Source organism: Anguilla anguilla, chromosome 7 (assembly GCF_013347855.1).
Source record: "Anguilla anguilla isolate fAngAng1 chromosome 7, fAngAng1.pri, whole genome shotgun sequence".
Classification (NCBI taxonomy): Eukaryota; Metazoa; Chordata; class Actinopteri; order Anguilliformes; family Anguillidae; genus Anguilla; species Anguilla anguilla.
The window spans coordinates 7,907,701-7,924,724 of record NC_049207.1 but is presented as its reverse complement, the minus strand read 5'-3'; the positions used below and the strand labels follow the sequence as shown (position 1 = coordinate 7,924,724).

Genomic DNA, 17,024 nt, shown 5'->3' with positions numbered 1-17,024 from the left:
TGCTATATTGTTTTAACCAATGGCCTAGTGCATGTAGTATTTAGTTCTACCTCTGTTATTCAATCTCCTGTTTCTCTTTCCTGAATATAGACCAGGTCTTACCCAAGTTACTGGACCATGATAGCATACGTTAAAATAATTTCATGCGGTTATTTCTGTGTACAGGCCTCTGACCAGTCAGAGGGTCACTTTAACTAGAAAATAATCATTTGCATCCTGCTCTGCAGTGTCAAGTAGAGTATAACATAATAGGGCAGTATAGACATTTGATACATACCTCAGAAAGCTTTGAAATGAGGAAGCAGAACAAATGTAAATGTACATTAGACACTCCTTAATGCCAAATATTTCTGAAGCTGTTTCCTTTGAGCAGTGTTATTATTACAGTGCCCTCGACTGGTCTTTCAATCTTTGCTCCCTGTTGGCTCAACTATAATACAGTTATCAGTATAACACGCAAAGATGCATTGGTAAAAACCCATAAAATATAGCGGAGGTAGTTCCTGAAACTTGTTCATACTGTTACACGGTGCAGAAACGATAGCATATCTGGCAACGCAGAGAGTGGCGTCTTCTTAATGAGATCCGGAATAAATGTCAGCTTCATCAAAGTGTAAAAAGGATTTCTTATTTCAACAACTCCTGTTTGCTGATTTTTCTGTGTTCTAAACAAACAGTTTTTTGTTGGATAATGCACACTTTGTTTTGAGGGCATTTAATTAGGATTCTTTCTTATAATGTATGTAAAACACTGGAGGTAATACAACAAAAAGAAAACACTACACATGTGCCATGAAAAAGTATTTGCCCCCCTTCCTGATTTCCCCTGTTACTGCATATATGTCAAACTGAATGCTTTCAGATCTTTAGACAAAATGTAATATTAGAAAGGAAACAGAGTAAGCATAAAACACATTAAATAAATAATTTCATTTATTGAAAAAAGTTATCAATTATCTTTTAAAAGCTCATTTTACATTACAGGCATTTAGCAGAGCGACTTACACAACTTTTATATAGCATTTTTACATTGTATCCATTTATACATTTTTACATTGTATCCATTTATACAGCTCGATATATACTGAAACAATTTCGGTTAAGTACCTTACTACAACGGCAGTGTCCTACCCGGGAATCGAACCTGCAACCTTTCGGTTACAAGCCCAGTTCCTTACCCACTGTGCTACACTCCGTCCTACTTTACATTCAGACCAGTCTTGTCTGTCAATCAATCAATCAATCAATCAACCAATCAATCAATCAATCAATTTCAATCTATTTTTACTTGTATAGCGCTTTTAACAAAGGAGCTTTGTCACAAAGCAGCTTTACAGAGAACCGGCCCCCAAAAAGTAAGCCTAGGGCAACAGTGGCAAGGAAAAACTCCCTGACTGATAACAGGAAGAAACCTTGAGCAGAACCGGACTCAGAGGGGGAACCCATCTGCTGCGGGCAGGCACCGGTTTGTTATGGATATGGCTTACATGAAAACAGATAAATTATAATACATAAACAGCCAATCTAGTATTAATTAAGTCCAAGCAAAGGCTACTCCGGTCACATAGAGAGATGGGCAGGAACACCAATGGGTGGCAGGGTCAGACAGGGGGTGCTACAGCTGAATCAACAGTGGCAGGAGGTGGGGGTGCCCAGCTGATCCAGCTGGTCTAGGGCTGGAGCTCTGGGCCAGGGGGGGGTGCTCAGCAAACATGGGCTAGAGCTCCGGGCAGGTGCCCAGAGCCAAGGAAGACGTCCAGCACAGACACTGAGGCAAATCACCTGTACGCCACTCATACAAAGAGTAGGTGCAAGACACCATGGGGCTGATTTAAAAAAGAGCAAGTGCAAAACCAATAACACAACCAATGATTGGTGCAGAACAGATACCATAGCCAATCAGTGCATGTGCTAAAAGGTTTTGTAAATCAGGCCCCATGGATTTTATCAGTGCCTGTCGTTCACCTTGGAGAATTCAGGATAAAATTCATATTTACAAATTTAAAACGTGTTTGAGGTAAGAACAAAGACATAATATAAAGTGCAGTATAAAAAAAAACGTACATCCTCCACATTGATGTGTGCTATGAATCCACTCTCTTCATGTTTCTGATCATTTCTAAAGCTTTCCTACAGTTCCCAACATTTTATCTCCAGTCTCTAACTGTCATGAATGCAGTGTGTTCCATTTTATTCAATATCTGCCACAGTGGATCAATCCATTCCATTTATCTCCTGCGGTTGTATTTTGATGGTAGACTTCGGTAGGGTTTAATGGGTCTCTTTTTGTCTTCCATGGTCATACCTTGCTAGACCTGTTTTGTTCTTGCTGAGGCTGGTGTATTTCTGGGGGATGCAGAGGCACGTGTTCCGTTTCTGGTACTGGCAAATCTCTAGACCTCCATCCACTGAAGCTGTGCGTGTGTGTGAGAGAAAGAGAGAGCAAGAGATAATAATAATAATAATAATCATCAATTCCATGTATATGGTGGCATTCATCTTAAGATAACAGCCACCAAACTGAGAGGTGTAGGAATGGCCAATGGGATGATTAAAAAAAAAAACATTTTAGAAAATAGCCATACAATAACTTCAATGGTAGCTGTAGGACCAAAACGAATGGACAGTTTCTTTGGTAAGGTGTGCAGACATTGGCTGCAGCCCTGCATCGGCATCTCATGGCTTCCACCTCATTGCACTCCGCAACATTTCTTACCATTGCCTTTGTAGCATCAGGCCTCCTCCCACTGTTACAGCGATGAGAAGGATCACTCCGACACCGCTGCCCAAACCTGACAGACCACAAGAGAAGCAGGGCATGCCATTGGAAACACTTCTCTCTGCTTAGCAATTAAGTCAGCTGAGCACGATCATGTTGCTTCAGCTTACCAATGGGTATGGTGTTGTTATGTATCGCATCTGTCTCTGTCTTTTGTGTGCTGTTTCCTGCAAGAGTTAAAACAGATGGCAAAGATGAGCTATTTACAATGCAAGGAAGGACAAATATGAAATAAAATAATCGTGCAACTCTGCAAACCCAAAGCCAAATCTGTCTAATGCAGTACTCATGCAGGCTCTGACATCCCTTGTCCTTTATTGGTTGGTATTAATTGGCCAATGGACAGAAAACGAAACCACACTTTGATACATTGACCGTAAAATTAAAATAAAACAGTGGCCAAAGGTGTTTGCTATGTGAGGCATTGTTAATTTGATCGCCCCTGTGACTAGCATTTCTGACATGCTATGGCCTAAGAGGGTAAATAATCCCTCCAAACATCAAAAGCACATAAGTAAGAAAAATTAACAACTTGATAAAATTCTGGGATTGCAATTGGTGGTTGGAACAAAAACCAGCATACACAGACGGGCCCCGGGCCGGAGTTTTAACACCACTGATTTAACTACCTGTTTGAAAACCTTATTTAAACTACATTGTCACAGTATTTTCTATTTTATTTAATAATGATATTATTTATAAAACCTCTTCCGATATATAATACATCATATACATTTCATTTTTGTAAAATTCTTAAAAAAACAATGCAAGAAAACTTTGTTATAAACGTATTCTGCCAACATGGCTATAAAGTAGTTATTAGTTAATAATAGTTTATTATGTAATAGTTTATTATATAACTATTACATAAACTATTATTAACTAATAAACATTTTCTGCCAACATGGCTATAAAATAGTTATTAGTTAATTGTTTATTACATAATAGTTTATTATATAACTATTATTATAACAGTATCAAAAACTCACCATACAGTTCTGTAGAAGCTTTAAAGAGGAATTCCATTGAAAAATTTTAATGTGATAGCATACCCTTTACCAACCAAATCTTTGCTAGACAGAATAACACCTCATCTGAGAAAAAGAGGTTGAGCTTCATAACATATACGTTTGTACTTGGTACACACTTCTGCTTGCAATAAAAGTTGGCACACCGAGAAAAAACCCATAAAAAATGATAGTGCTTGGCTGAGCAGATTGTTAAATGTTTTTGCATGTGATTGTGTCATGTGAGGGGAGACTGGCAGTGATTCACCCTTTTAAACCCCACAGGAGCCTTATGTGTAGAACACATATACAGAGACGGTGTGATGTGTAGGACATATATATACTTAGACAGTGCGATGTGGGGATCATGGAGACAGAGTTATATAAGGCCATTGAGTGATGTTTAGGCCAAAGAATCAGATTTAATAAAGATTTCAATGAAGCAATTTACCTTCAGCTGTCTTCTTTCTCTTTGGATCAGCTAGATATGAATATCAGAAAAAAATCTCACAACCAATACCATCAGCACCATGAACTTACAATAGACCAGTCCTCACAATTTCTTTCATGGACCACTGAAGCAATTATTAGAATCTTGGTTGACCAACTAAAAATGTTTACATAAGTGCACAAAAAAACTGCACATTTGAAATGCATAAGTGCAGACTTACTTTCAGTCATCAATGGGATTGTTACGTTGTATCAACACTGTAGAAAACCAGTTCATTACACATCACAAATTCAGTTCTCATAAACTTGAAACATCACCTATGGCCTATCAAGGAGGCTTTTACTGGCAGTCACAGTACACAGGCCACAGTTTGGGAACTGCCACACTTGAGTAATCACAATTCACACAGAGAAGTGCCTGAGTGTGTGTTTGTGTGTGCAGCTTCTCCAGAGTGTATGCTACTGTGCAGCATATATCGGAGTGTTTATGTGCACAGAAAATGTTGCACAAGTCATTAACGATACCAGACTGAAGTAATCGCACATGCAATACTACAGCTTCAACTTTACAAGTACCATTTCAAAATAAAATGTGTTTGTCTACGTGAATACAAGCAGCTATGTGTGTACAACACCTGTACACACATGCCACAACTATGTGGCAAACACAGCATATATACCTATGAGAGCAAGGATGGCTTACGTATGCATACTAATGAAGTGTCCCCGCTGATATTATCCCACTGCAGATTGCTTCCATGGTTTCCAGATATTTTCAGACACCGAGTCATGGAAGAAGTCCCAGCTTTCCTCACATAACCCTCAATGCAGGCATAGAAGAACATATAACCCTGTGGGTAGCTCTGCATTGGTTGGAAAGGCTTTGTTTTGCTTTTGAGAGGGAGAAGTGGGCACCCTTCTGTAGCAAGAGAGGAACCATGTCACATTTCAGAAACCATTTCCTTTCCTCAACCTGAACCTCGCCATACATTAATTACTACAGCTATTGAGCAGCACTATGGCAAGCCATTTTAGCTTGAATTCATTTCTAGAGGATATCGCAAATACAATTCTAACTAGTTAGAATGCAAATTCTTGATATCAGAAATTCAATTGTGACTAGTTATAATTCAAGCGTTTTCCCCATTCATTTCAATGGGACCTTTCATTTTTGATATCAAGAATTACATTTTAACTATATAAAATAGGAATTCTTGTTATCGAGAATTGTATTTTAACTAGTTAAAATTGGAATTCTTGATATCAGAAATAGGTATTTTAACTAGTTGAAATTATATTGTTAATATCAGTAATTGATTTTATGATATCAGAAATTGGCATTTTAACTAGGTCAAATTCCAACTCCCATTGAAATGAATAAGAAAAACGTTTTCAATCTGACTAGTTAAAATAGAATCTCCGATATCAATAATATGCATTTTAACTAGGCTAGTTAAAATCGAATTTCTGATATCAGAAATACACATTATAACTAGTTACAATTGAATTTCTGATATCAAGTATTTGCACTCTCACTAGTTAGAATTAAAGCTAAAACGGCTTGCCAGCACTCCAGTATAAAAGTATATCCCCACTCATAATTTAACACTAGTAGTATGTCAATAAGAGCTTACTTGTGATTTTTCGAAAAACTTATTACCTATAGATAATACAACACTCTTAACACGCACAACGACTGCATGTGTATAAATAACCAAATTAAGTCCAAATTAATTTGATTTGACTCAACTGCTAGATCAATGAGCGCTTCACCGTGCAAACATTTTTCATACATCAGCCACAGGCAGAAAAAGGGCAACCAAGGCGTAAATGATTACTCATATCTCACGATACAGGCTGAATTAACGATATGGCCTATCATTATAGCGATATAGCCTGTCATGAATAATAAAGTTAACTAGAGCCGTCTTTACACAGAGCATCAAACCCGGGGAATAGGTGGAGCAGAGCCGGGTCTGATTTCTGTGTAAAGACGGCTTAATTTGTTTTAACGAAATGCAAACATGCAACAAGACTCGAGCAAATCATCAACATAGCTATTGTGTTCCAACGTATCGATACCAAGAATGTAAGAACAGGTTAACTGGCTTTTTTTTAAAGGTGAATGTCCTACTTACCGATCGCAGACACAATATCATTATTAAAGTTCGTTAAAAGAGGGAGGAGCCAAATTAAACTGGATACACGACTACTCAGTCTGAGTCTGTCCATTCCTGTAGTTTCGAGGCAGTCAGACAGAACTTAAGACCGCGCTGTCAGAAGGAACATAAGAGCTACACCGGTACTCACTTTCTCTTTCACTATAGAGACAGCGTCATACTCTGAAAACCACGCCCATCGGAGGAGTAAACAATCGGCGCCACAATATGCAACCAAGGGCTGAAACGTTAACAAAATGCCTGTAGCTAGCTAAAAATATTAGATTTAAGCATGTCACGGGGTTATTTTAGCACCCTATGTCCACCTGCGTTAGTCTAGCTCTAGCTCTAGAAGGTGGAGGCACTGCATCGTTTGTGGGGCACAATGTTTACTATTTGCTTGTTATGGAGTTTTAACGATCATTTGAACACTGCCATAGGCTACATGGTGGATGAGAAAATTTGAGTGCTTTTGCGCGATAAAAAGCAGCAGCAATTACTATGCAAATTCCAGATTCAGCTGAAACCTTTAAAACAAAAGATTAATTCAATTCAGCTTCAATTCTATTTTTTAAATCGATCTTTTATCTAATTTATTTATTTTACGGCTCTGTGTATGCCTATACTCCATCACCTTGTTACATTTTCTGCGCCAGTGGTCCGGATGTCCAACGCACGATGGCAGCAGAGAAAATAATGTCGTGCTTATGAGCCAAAGCTCCTCTTGTTCACCATTGTGCTGGTATCTTACCACCATAGATGTGTATCATACTCGTATCATGCTGTTGTCTGGTATTGTGCATACTTACGGCAATAATAGATGCGATTGCAAATGAATGTTTGTTGCAGTTTTAAGTATTCAATCAGGTGAGTTAGTCAGAAATCTGTATTTTGTCCTAAGTAATACATTTGCTTCATGGAACAAAAACGTTTGATGTTTCCCGCCAGCTTGCTTATCAATGAGTGCGTAGTAATTAAGCCAGTTAGGTACACTATGCCCCATCTTTTTAATAATAAATTAGCACATATTTATAGCCTGCATTAACACGGTATTTTATCAAATGTGGTTTAAAGTTTGAGTTTAAAGGTGGCATAACGTGTTGTTTCATTGATTATGAAACGGCTTGGGACACATACAGCTAGAAAATGACAGAAAATTACTGGGCGATTGCCATGTCATTTGTTTCAACCACCACCGGGCATCGATAGCTACACGGAGCCTCTGTTTCAAGGCACCAGTCAAATAAATAATTCTATTTAATGCAGTAATTGTCTTACTTAACATTTCTGTGACCATTTAAGCAGGCACAGTAGAAAAACGGCACAATGTTTACTTTCGTTGACACCTATCACGTGTAGTGCAGTAGGCAATGCTGCAGCATTAAAATGTCGACTAATGTCAATTAAAAACGTAGGATGCGTCATTTCATTGTTTTTGTGTCTTTGAGAGCCGGTCCGCTATAATTTTTATTCTGTGGTCTAAAGTCAAGTTGGAAAATAAATCACGAGCATTGAATGTACCAGTTGGGTGTTCTTTTTACTTTCTCGTCTGTCTGGGCGTTTTTGTGCATCCATGTTTCACTCCATTCCATACTTATCGTTAATGGGATGTTTTGCAGTCTTTTACTGAACAATTTAAGTGTCTGCTAATTGAACGATCGTTGAATTCAGAATGCGTACAGCGACACCTGGAGGATACCTATTGAAATTTGACTGCTCAGGTGTTCACATGGTTGAAAATTTCTCAGCCTATACATAAAGCTACTCTAGATATGATATTTATATCTTTGAGTAATATATAGGCTACATTTATTATTAAATATTGGGCATTAGACTAGAATAAACCTGATATTTAGCCATTGTGTTTTTAGTTAACTAGTAACTAGATGTATTAAATTGGCTTGCTAACTTAAGATAGCATCTTGTGTTTTGTTAGGTAACTTCCAGTGATCATATACTTCCAGTATAAATTCCAGTGATCATGTCCCTTTATGATGACTTGGGCGTGGAGACCAGTGATACCAAGACTGAAGGCTGGTCCAAAAACTTCAAGCTCCTGCAGTCCCAGCTGCAGGTGAAGAAGGCTGCTCTCACTCAGGCAAAGGTATCTCTTCTTGTGTAACATATAAGCACTTGGCTTCTGGACGGGGGGACACGTGCTAAAGTGAACTCAGCGAATTTGAGAGGACTGGCGCCATGGTGTTGTTAATCAGTAATCGTTGAAATTGTACGAAATATAGGCCTACGTGAAACAATATACATGATGAAAAACATGAGTGTGATATTATCTGAACACTGGGTTTGTTGTGGTTCAATACATTTTTGTAAAGGGGAGTTACTGTCTGAACCATCTTTTTTCTAATTGTCTGAACAATATTTACCCTGTTAGCATCTGTAATTTCATTCTTTTGCTCTTGTTTCTGAGAAGTGTAAATGTGTGTTCCCCCAGACTCAGCGTTCGAAACAGACCACAGTCTTGGCCCCGGTGATTGACCTGAAGAGGGGCGGATCCGGTGAGGACAGACAGATTTCGGACACGCCCCCGCACGTGGCTGCTGGTCTCAAGGTTAGGGCTGTCAGCCACGTCTCTCAGATCAGCCTCTGTTTTCTTTCCCATTGCCTTGTGGGCCGTGCGTACCACGCCATCTGGAGGAACCTAGCGCTGTGTTACCTTTAACTGAATAAATTGCCAGTTTTAGCAATTTCTCAAGACTAAGCAGCAGCATTTAGGCCGAAAGGTTTCTCGTCAACGTTGCGTCTTCTCAGTAAATAGGCAGACTGCTGTGGTTTTTTTTCATGTTTGAACAAATTGAGGGGAGGCTGTTGCATGTACATGTCATGTCAGCATGCAGCTGCCAGTTTATCTGTAGTTGTTACACCTCGTGATATTGTTGTTGATCACGTTTCATTTTCTTGAGTTGATTCCTTTTAAGAAAGTTAAAATTTGGATGCATGTGTCTGTTGTGGAACGAGTTGAGCTGACTGTGACTGGTCCCTGGCCCGTTACTCTCAGGATCCGGTTCCTACAGGGTTCTCTTCGGGGGATGTACTGATACCCCTGGCGGACGAGTATGACCCGATGTTCCCCAATGACTATGAGAAGGTGGTGAAACGCCACAGAGAAGAGAGGCAGAGACAGCGAGAGCAGGAGAGACAGAAGGAGATTGAGGAAAGAGAGAAGTATGAGTCTTCACGCCCCCCCCCCCCCCCCCCCCCGAGAGTGTTACAGTACATTACATTGCAGACACTCTTACATTTTTACATCCATTTATATGGCTGGATATGTACTGAAGTAATTCAGCAAAAGTGTACAACAACCACTGTCCTACCTAGGAAGCAAACCTGTGACCTTTAGGTTACGAGCCCGGTTCCCTGAGCATCATACCACACTGCCTCCCAGTGTTCTGTGCGTACAGCACACACGCATGAGGCCTGTTCTTACACGCGTGACCTGTGTTCTCTGCATCCAGGAAACGGAAGGAGCGTCACGAGGGCGGAGCCCCCAGTGGATTCTCCCACTTTCCAGCCGACGGGGAGTCCGACGAAGAGGAGGATTATGAGAAAGAGAGGAAGAAAAGGGGTGAGCGCTAATTTACCTGACCAAAACTCAACGCCTGAAGCTGATGCTGATGGTGGCGTTGATGTCTTTTGAGTCCACCGACCGTTTATGCTATATTACTGTAATATATATTTCTTTAAAATAGCTCCCTGTTCAGTGTGTGCATGCAATGAGGAGGGAATGCTAAAATGGACGTTGAGATATTCAGATAAACGATGTGTTTTATAATGGTACATTGCTGGCTATGAGACTAAGACTGTTTCTCCCTCTCTCTCTCTCGCTCTCAGTTTTGGGCGGAGCTGCCATTGCCCCTCCCACATCGCTGGTGGAAAAGGACAGAGAGCGTAAGCGCAGATTTGTAGTCAGGCTGATAATGCAGGTGTCGTCTGTTTGGTGTTACTTCCACTCTTGTGATTTGGAGAACTGGAGTCAGCCCATAATATTAGAATGATTTGAAATGGCCTATTCCTCTGAGCTTCACTCCACACTTGTTTTCACCGTTTCTCAAGCATCAAGTTGATGATATCAGTTTGATTTTACAAATTTTGGAGTTTTCTGTGGATTATTGGCAAATTTTGCACGTGTGCAGACAACCACAATTTTGCAAAAAGCAAATTGGCACGTTGTACAAACTTTCACACAAGTTTCCTGAAAGTTCAGTGGAATTGCAGTGTGAGAGTTTGACCACTAGGAAGTGCTGTTGTGCTACGTATGTGGGAAAATAAGGCGTATTTTCTTAGGGTAGCTGAATGCCATACGCCATGTATCAATGTATTGACCCTTTTCCTGTCAGTGTTGAATGCAGCATACCAGTATGATGATGAGGGACAGCCGCGTGCCCCCTCGTCGAAAGCTGCCATCCCACCCCCCATGTACGAGGATTCGGAGCGCCCCAGATCCCCTCCTGGGCCCGCCAACTCCTTCCTCGCCAACATGGGGTGTGTCTCAATGTGCCACTGTTTAAATTTCCACATTTTGGGCAACAAACATTGGGGGTGCAACACTGATATCCACCCGGTTTCACTTGTTTTAAATCACAGATGAAACAATGACTGAAAATGCATCAAACACGTGACCGTTAATCAAGAGATCGCTGTATAATGATTTTTACTTCTCTTTTACTAATAGTGGTGGTTTGATTGTATGTGTTTTAACCTTGATGTATAATGATTGTGTAGAATTGAGATGCCCATGGTATTAATCATTAATAAACAATAATGGTAACGTCATAATTTCTTAGACAAAGGTGCATCTCTCATGAGAACATAAGAAGTGTTTTTGACTTTGGCCCAGGTACAGGAAACAGGAAGTTGGTTTCATACGGGTAGAGGGAGAAGTCAATGGCACTTTGCAGACTAATGACGGTCATTTTGAATTGCTGCAGGGATGGTGACAGAATACGGAACGCTCTTGAATCTGTACAGTGATATTAGTGGTTAGCAGGCCAGTAGTGAGCAGGCCAATTGTGAAGTGAGACGATTACAATGTTTTGTACCGGTGGATCAGCAGTGCGTTTTCCTCTCCCCCCCCGCAGTGGCACAGTGGCCCACAAGATCATGCAGAAGTACGGGTTTAGGGAAGGCCAGGGCCTGGGGAAGCACGAGCAGGGCCTAAGCACCGCGCTGTCCGTGGAGAAGACCAGCAAGAGGGGCGGCAAGATCATCGTGGGCGACGTCGTCGACAAGAGTACGGCCTCCCGCGCACGCACACGCACCTCCGTAGACACACCCGTACTATTCACACATGCAATTGTGTGTGTGTGTGTGCTTGTACCGGTGGGCGCGCGTGCCTTTACTCATAGACACGCACACAGGCACTCCCGCTGGTACACCTACCTTCAAGTACGCACATGTACGTGTACCCATATTTATGTTCTCACATAAATGTACACACACATACACAAACACGTCTTGGCCACCTTTAAATTAACCAGAGGAAAATAAATTGTAAACCTCTTGCTCATGGGCAGTAACCTGTCTGTCAGTAACCTATTTGCAATAGAAACCACACATTTGTTAGGACATATGTGTCAACAAATCAACAACCATGGCCTACAATAAGTCTTGTTTGTTTCTAGTTCTTAATATTTGTCACCGGGCCTATAGAAAATTATTTTTCGAGCATCTTTCATTGGCATATGAATGTTATTTTAATGTCTAAGGCTGGAACGAGATTCATACATTTGACCCGCCTGCTAAATAATAAATACCCAGAACAATTTGGTTCCTCTCAGTCGCCTTTGTATATTCTGAGGGTTTGGTTTGTCTTCAGTTACATGTTGGGTCGGAGTTTTGACTTGTTCCAGCCTTTACTTTCAGGATTTGTGTGCCATTGTGTGATCAGCTCAGTTTCCAGCTTTAGGGCAGATTTCCTCACGAGTTTCCACAGGTCAGGTCTAGTCTCCCCCAATACAATAGAGGTGGATTTTACCCTCCCAATTCTGCTCCCGTAGACAGTGATGCCTCCTGAAGACAAGCCCTGCCCCAATTTGCCATTGAGGAAGGTTTGTGCTTCAGGTTGTCCTGGTAGCTGCTGTGGAAACTGAGCCTTTGCCATCCCATGATAGCGTCAGTGCTAAGTGTACCCTTCAGAATCTGCCGCTGCGCCGTGTCTGTGGTTGATCCTGGTTGTCGCTGCTGAGGTTCGGTTGTGCTACCACTGCCTCCTGTGTGTTGCACGTGTATGTGTGCTATGTTGCTGTGGCGTAACCGTGGTGACGCTGGCTTCCGTGTGTGTTTGTGTGTTCGTCCCTCAGCTACGGGATCCAGCCAGACCGTTTCACCTGCGGGTGAAATGCCCAGCTGGAGCTCAGGGGCTACAGGTTCGAGTCTTCATACTTCACGTTTCCCTTGTCTGCTGTACCTTGTGGTTCTGTTGATATTTCTGTTCACCATATAGACTCATTTGTTGAGCCCAAATGATCAATTTTGGCAGAAGAAAACCAGTAAAGCACACACGCATTTTGATACATAGTCATGATAGTCATTATTTTATTTTGAACTAGGAACTAGACTAGTTTTATTTTTGGCCTGGTGAAAATTTTTTATCCTATTCTATAAAACTGTAAAATTCGAATACCTATTCTGATAGTTTCCGAGAGTTTTGTGATTTTCAATGAAAGAAGGAATCATTACTAAACGCCAGGGCCTATCTGGCTCCAAGGTAGTGCATCCTAAATAACTGTAACCACACTAAACCACAACTAAGGACATCTCCTCGGCACAATCGTGGACGGGAGTCCCACAGGCCACTGCAGGATTAGCCGCCGCGTCACTCAGACAGGGAGGGTGTCACCTGCCTCATCCTGCAGCGGTAGCTCCTGCTGTCAATCAGACGCTTGATTTGCCTGCAGCGGCCATGCAGCCGTCCACTACGGTGGTTGAACCTTCCCAAGAGTAAAGGACATTAACTGCGCTGCTGCGTATCGCATGTCCGTATGTCCCACTGTAAAAACGGACCGCGTCTCTCCTCGTTTTTTTTTTTTCCCCGCTAGCGGACGCTACGAAGAAGTCGGACGCCAATCCGCTGACCGAGATCCTCAAATGCCCCACCAAAGTGGTGCTACTGCGGGTGAGAGGGACTTTGAGCCGTTCGGGAAACTTTGGAAACCCTGATAAATTTACCCCCTTTGTGAAGTTTTTCTCTTTTTTAATTTGTAAAGCTATATGCAAATCATACCACGTTTACATGTGTAAATCTTTAGCCCTGTGCCAAACTCGAGGTCCTCAGTGACCGATTTTAGTGTTTACAAAGTTTAATACTGTTAAATGTGCAAACTTTATTTGTAAAGAGGTAATGCCTTTGCACATTTTATTTTTCCTCTTAAACTTGCCACTTGCCTCTTTAATGTCGTTAAATTCCAGGTCATGCCATGTCATTTTTTTAGAACATGGTGGGGAGAGGAGAGGTGGATGAGGACTTGGAGGCAGAGACCAAAGAGGAGTGTGAGAAATATGGAAAAGTGATCAAGTGTGTGATTTTTGAGGTGAGAACACCACTGCAGTATTGTATTGCGGAGTGCCTGCTCTACTGTGCTACTGTAAAGGATTGTGTTTCTTGAAATGAGATCTGCAAAACCGGTTGTGCATCAGTCCAGAGGCCAGTAAGCTAGCGTGTGTCCAAATATTGGCATTGGTGTTGGGAAGTTTAAGGGCTCATTCTGCATTTACATTCTGCTGTAGCGAGTCGAAGAAGCGCCAGATAAAGTATTCACAGTTCCGAGAGCGACCCCCTATTTTCTTGTGAAGCTTGGATGATGGACAGAATTGTGTCTCTTCGCTGACCCCCACAGATCTCCGGTGTCATAGACGAAGAGGCTGTCAGGATATTCCTGGAGTTTGAGAGGGTGGAGTCGGCCATAAAAGGTAAGTAGGACCTCTAACGGTCACGGCAAATGCCAAGCAATAAAAATAAAAAAAATCTCTCTGACCCTGACTTTTCACTCTCTGAAGTGAGGGGGAAAATAAATTGCTTTCTTGGGTTTGAGAGCACTTTCAAGACCTTTCAAGATCTTAGCCATCCTTGCAGTGGTTACTTCTACCTTGGTATCTCCATCATAATTTGTAACAGTGTTCATAAACCTGAGCAGGGTCACACCAGTACAGGTTTATTGTGGACGTTAACCTGTTCTACAAGAGCCTACAGCACTGTTAAAACGTGTACTCTCGTTGATGATTTTCGGTTTTTTATTTTTTAAATTGCTGGCCTCGATTTGCTGTTATGCTGTCGAGTAGAATGGTCCCAGGTCAGGCAGTGGATAACCAGGTGCGCCGTGTTCCCACAGGTGTTACATCACCAGTCTTCTCACCTGAGAATCCCTCACCCACCCAGTTTCCCTCTCTTATGCTATATCCCTCTGGGACAGATTTTGAAGAGGGTTGTGTCAAGGACAAAAAAGTCCTATGTCTGATTCTTATTTTTTATTTTTTTTACGGCTGTATTCAAGGATGCATTTAGAAAGAGAGGTCCAAGAGCCTTTTGGGAGATGCTGGAAACCAGCGACCCAGCTTTTGGAAGCAGCTAAAAAGCTGAGTTAACCAGCTGTCTCGCTCCAGGTACATTACTTAATGCCTGGCTAATCGCAGCAGAGTGAGATGGTTTCATTGTGAAGCCGCCCGCCGCGAACAGAGCGGTGTTGTGTCTCAGCGCGAGCGCTGAAATTAGAATCGAGGTTGTTCCGTCAGAATGGCGTCTGGGGGACGCTCGGACAGGCGCCGACAACGAGAGCGGGCCGGGACTGTTGCCGCGCGCGCAGGTGGCGGTCCGCGGGGGTTTCGGCGGTCCGCTGAGAGAGCTCGCTGCCGGGCGCGCGGACGTCACCCAGCCGGCTTTTTGGTAGACAGCGCAATCACTTGACTACTTCTCTGGGCGGGAAGTGATGCGCGCTCGGCTGTTCTCATCCAACCTACCGCCCTGTAGCAGCACAAAACCAGAGGCAAATGTAGTGACAAAGCAGAACACAAATTTGAGATACAAATGCACAGGGAACGGAAGTAGTTCTGTACTGTAATTTACAGCACAAAGTTCAAATACACCCATTTTTTTTCAGAATTGATATTCTTTATTCCTTGGAATGCGGTTTCTGGTTTCGTACCCCGTCCATAACCTTCTCACCCCGTGATTTTTTGCAGGTGGTATAAATTGATTGATGATGATGATGATGATGATGATGATGTATCTCTTTGCTCAGTGACATGCTTACTGTATTAAGGCAAGCAGCTGCTTAGGCGGGAGCCGTTTGCTTCCTCTGTAGATTTACGGATGCCCTGCGAATGAACCGTAAGGGGTGTTGACGTCATATTTCAAGCGCATAACTTGCTTACGTCATTTTTGTTTTCTATTTAATGAGGAACTTCTGCATTTTTCCAAGAATATCTGATTTGTTTTTTTTTGTTTTTTTTTGGTTGATGAACAACATTTGTACTGGCCGGATTTCAAAATTGTAGGTTATGTGCAATAATTTAAAACGGTCTGCTCTGTTTCTCGTTGCAGCTGTCGTGGACTTAAATGGAAGATACTTCGGAGGACGGGTGGTGAAGGCCTGCTTCTATAACCTGGACAGGTTCCGGGTGTTGGACTTGGGGGAACAGGTGTGAGGGAGGCACGGGTCAGCAGCGTGATCACGCCTCATTGGGCCGGGGAGTTTCGGGAGCACGGAGACAATTCCGTCGGCCTCTGATGTATTTCTAGACCGAGAAGATCAGCAGTCGACGCTCAGCTGTACACGAACATCACTATCAACATGTATTTGTTATGTCTTCTGGTCAAAATGACAGTTTGTGATTTGGGGAGAGGATGCGCTGTTCTTGGAATTTGCACTGAGTGTGTTGTACAGTCATTTGAGAATAACATAGTCAGTTTTTTTTTTTTAAACGGCAATTTCAGTTTGTGGTTGCATGCCATAACACTTGAATTGAACATTCCACAGTTTGCCTGTCTTCCCCTGTATAAAATTTTGTGAATACTGAACTGTTTGTCTATGATGCATTATTTGCACTATTGTTTTAAGACCTTAGCATGTACATGTAACTCTAACAATAAATAATGTTGGTTTACTTTTTTAACATATTGCTACTGTTTACTTTGTTATCTTCAGAGATTTTTGTACTATACATTTTTCTGACTTCTTTGCTTACTTGGCTAAATGACAGTTGATCATAGTTTTTGGAAAGTCGGCAAAGTTTTTTTTTTTTTTTTTTGCAGACTACATAACACAACCTGTATTCCATACATCTGATATAATGAGGACCAACCCAGGAGAATAAGGGCAATCTTAAAATACACAGAGGACAGGCTAATGGGTCAGTGGCAGTGAGAATACAATGGGAGCGTCTCCAGGCAGCGTCGTAACGATGGTTACGCAAGCATGTAGTATTGAGGGTATTACGGCAGAAGTCTCAGGAGGGGGGTTAATTCTGAATGGGACCAGTAATATTGGGAAATTGAGCTTATTCACTGAGGGAGAGAAAGAGTGAGAGACCAGGAAAGGGAGGGAGAGAAAGATGGATCCGTAACCAAGTAATGCTCTGTGAAAGCAGACACTGATTTGTGTTTCTCTCAACCTGCCTGTT

General features: G+C 41.9%; 2 protein-coding genes across 9 annotated transcripts; one reads left to right on the top strand and one right to left on the bottom strand.

The window, feature by feature from the left end:
- Positions 1-1,415: 1,415 nt before the first annotated feature.
- On the bottom strand, positions 1,416-6,560 carry il15ra (interleukin 15 receptor subunit alpha). Of its 6 annotated transcripts, XR_004766159.1 has the most exons (7): positions 6,375-6,541; positions 4,940-5,155; positions 4,458-4,494; positions 4,238-4,267; positions 2,890-2,946; positions 2,717-2,792; positions 1,416-2,414 (listed from the first exon to the last, which is right to left on the bottom strand). XR_004766159.1 is itself a non-coding variant. In XM_035426094.1 (6 exons), exons 1-6 carry the CDS (start codon positions 6,466-6,468, stop codon positions 2,300-2,302), a joined length of 588 nt encoding a protein of 195 aa, XP_035281985.1. In that variant the 5' UTR covers positions 6,469-6,560; the 3' UTR covers positions 1,416-2,299. The 6 variants fall into 6 exon arrangements, 1 of the variants encoding a protein (XP_035281985.1); XR_004766157.1 differs by having other exon boundaries at positions 2,890-4,267; positions 6,375-6,559; XR_004766158.1 differs by having other exon boundaries at positions 4,458-5,155; positions 6,375-6,547.
- Positions 6,561-6,994: 434 nt separating this feature from the next.
- On the top strand, positions 6,995-16,517 carry rbm17 (RNA binding motif protein 17). 3 transcript variants are annotated; one of them, XM_035426091.1, is made up of 13 exons: positions 6,995-7,262; positions 8,332-8,499; positions 8,845-8,961; positions 9,409-9,575; positions 9,866-9,975; positions 10,242-10,298; positions 10,748-10,892; positions 11,489-11,640; positions 12,710-12,775; positions 13,448-13,524; positions 13,841-13,939; positions 14,246-14,318; positions 15,946-16,517. In XM_035426091.1, exons 2-13 carry the CDS (start codon positions 8,377-8,379, stop codon positions 16,047-16,049), a joined length of 1,290 nt encoding a protein of 429 aa, XP_035281982.1. In that variant the 5' UTR covers positions 6,995-7,262; positions 8,332-8,376; the 3' UTR covers positions 16,050-16,517. The 3 variants fall into 3 exon arrangements, with proteins under 3 accessions (XP_035281982.1, XP_035281983.1, XP_035281984.1); XM_035426092.1 differs by lacking the exon at positions 12,710-12,775; XM_035426093.1 differs by lacking the exons at positions 6,995-7,262; positions 8,332-8,499 and having other exon boundaries at positions 9,425-9,575.
- Positions 16,518-17,024: the final 507 nt, after the last annotated feature.

What these genes read in the sequence shown, in the direction of transcription:
- il15ra (XM_035426094.1), bottom strand. Translation starts at nt 6,468, where the DNA reads ATGGACAGACTCAGACTGAGTAGTCGTGTATCCAGTTTAATTTGGCTC. An exon ending in TGATATTGTGTCTGCGATCG is followed by an intron (nt 5,156 to 6,374) that starts GTAAGTAGGACA and finishes CTCTTGCTACAG; the next exon opens with AAGGGTGCCCACTTCTCCCT. An exon ending in TAACAACACCATACCCATTG is followed by an intron (nt 2,793 to 2,889) that starts GTAAGCTGAAGC and finishes GTGGTCTGTCAG; the next exon opens with GTTTGGGCAGCGGTGTCGGA.
- rbm17 (XM_035426091.1), top strand. Translation starts at nt 8,377, where the DNA reads ATGTCCCTTTATGATGACTTGGGCGTGGAGACCAGTGATACCAAGACT. An exon ending in CCAAAGTGGTGCTACTGCGG is followed by an intron (nt 13,525 to 13,840) that starts GTGAGAGGGACT and finishes TCATTTTTTTAG; the next exon opens with AACATGGTGGGGAGAGGAGA. An exon ending in GGTGGAGTCGGCCATAAAAG is followed by an intron (nt 14,319 to 15,945) that starts GTAAGTAGGACC and finishes TTCTCGTTGCAG; the next exon opens with CTGTCGTGGACTTAAATGGA.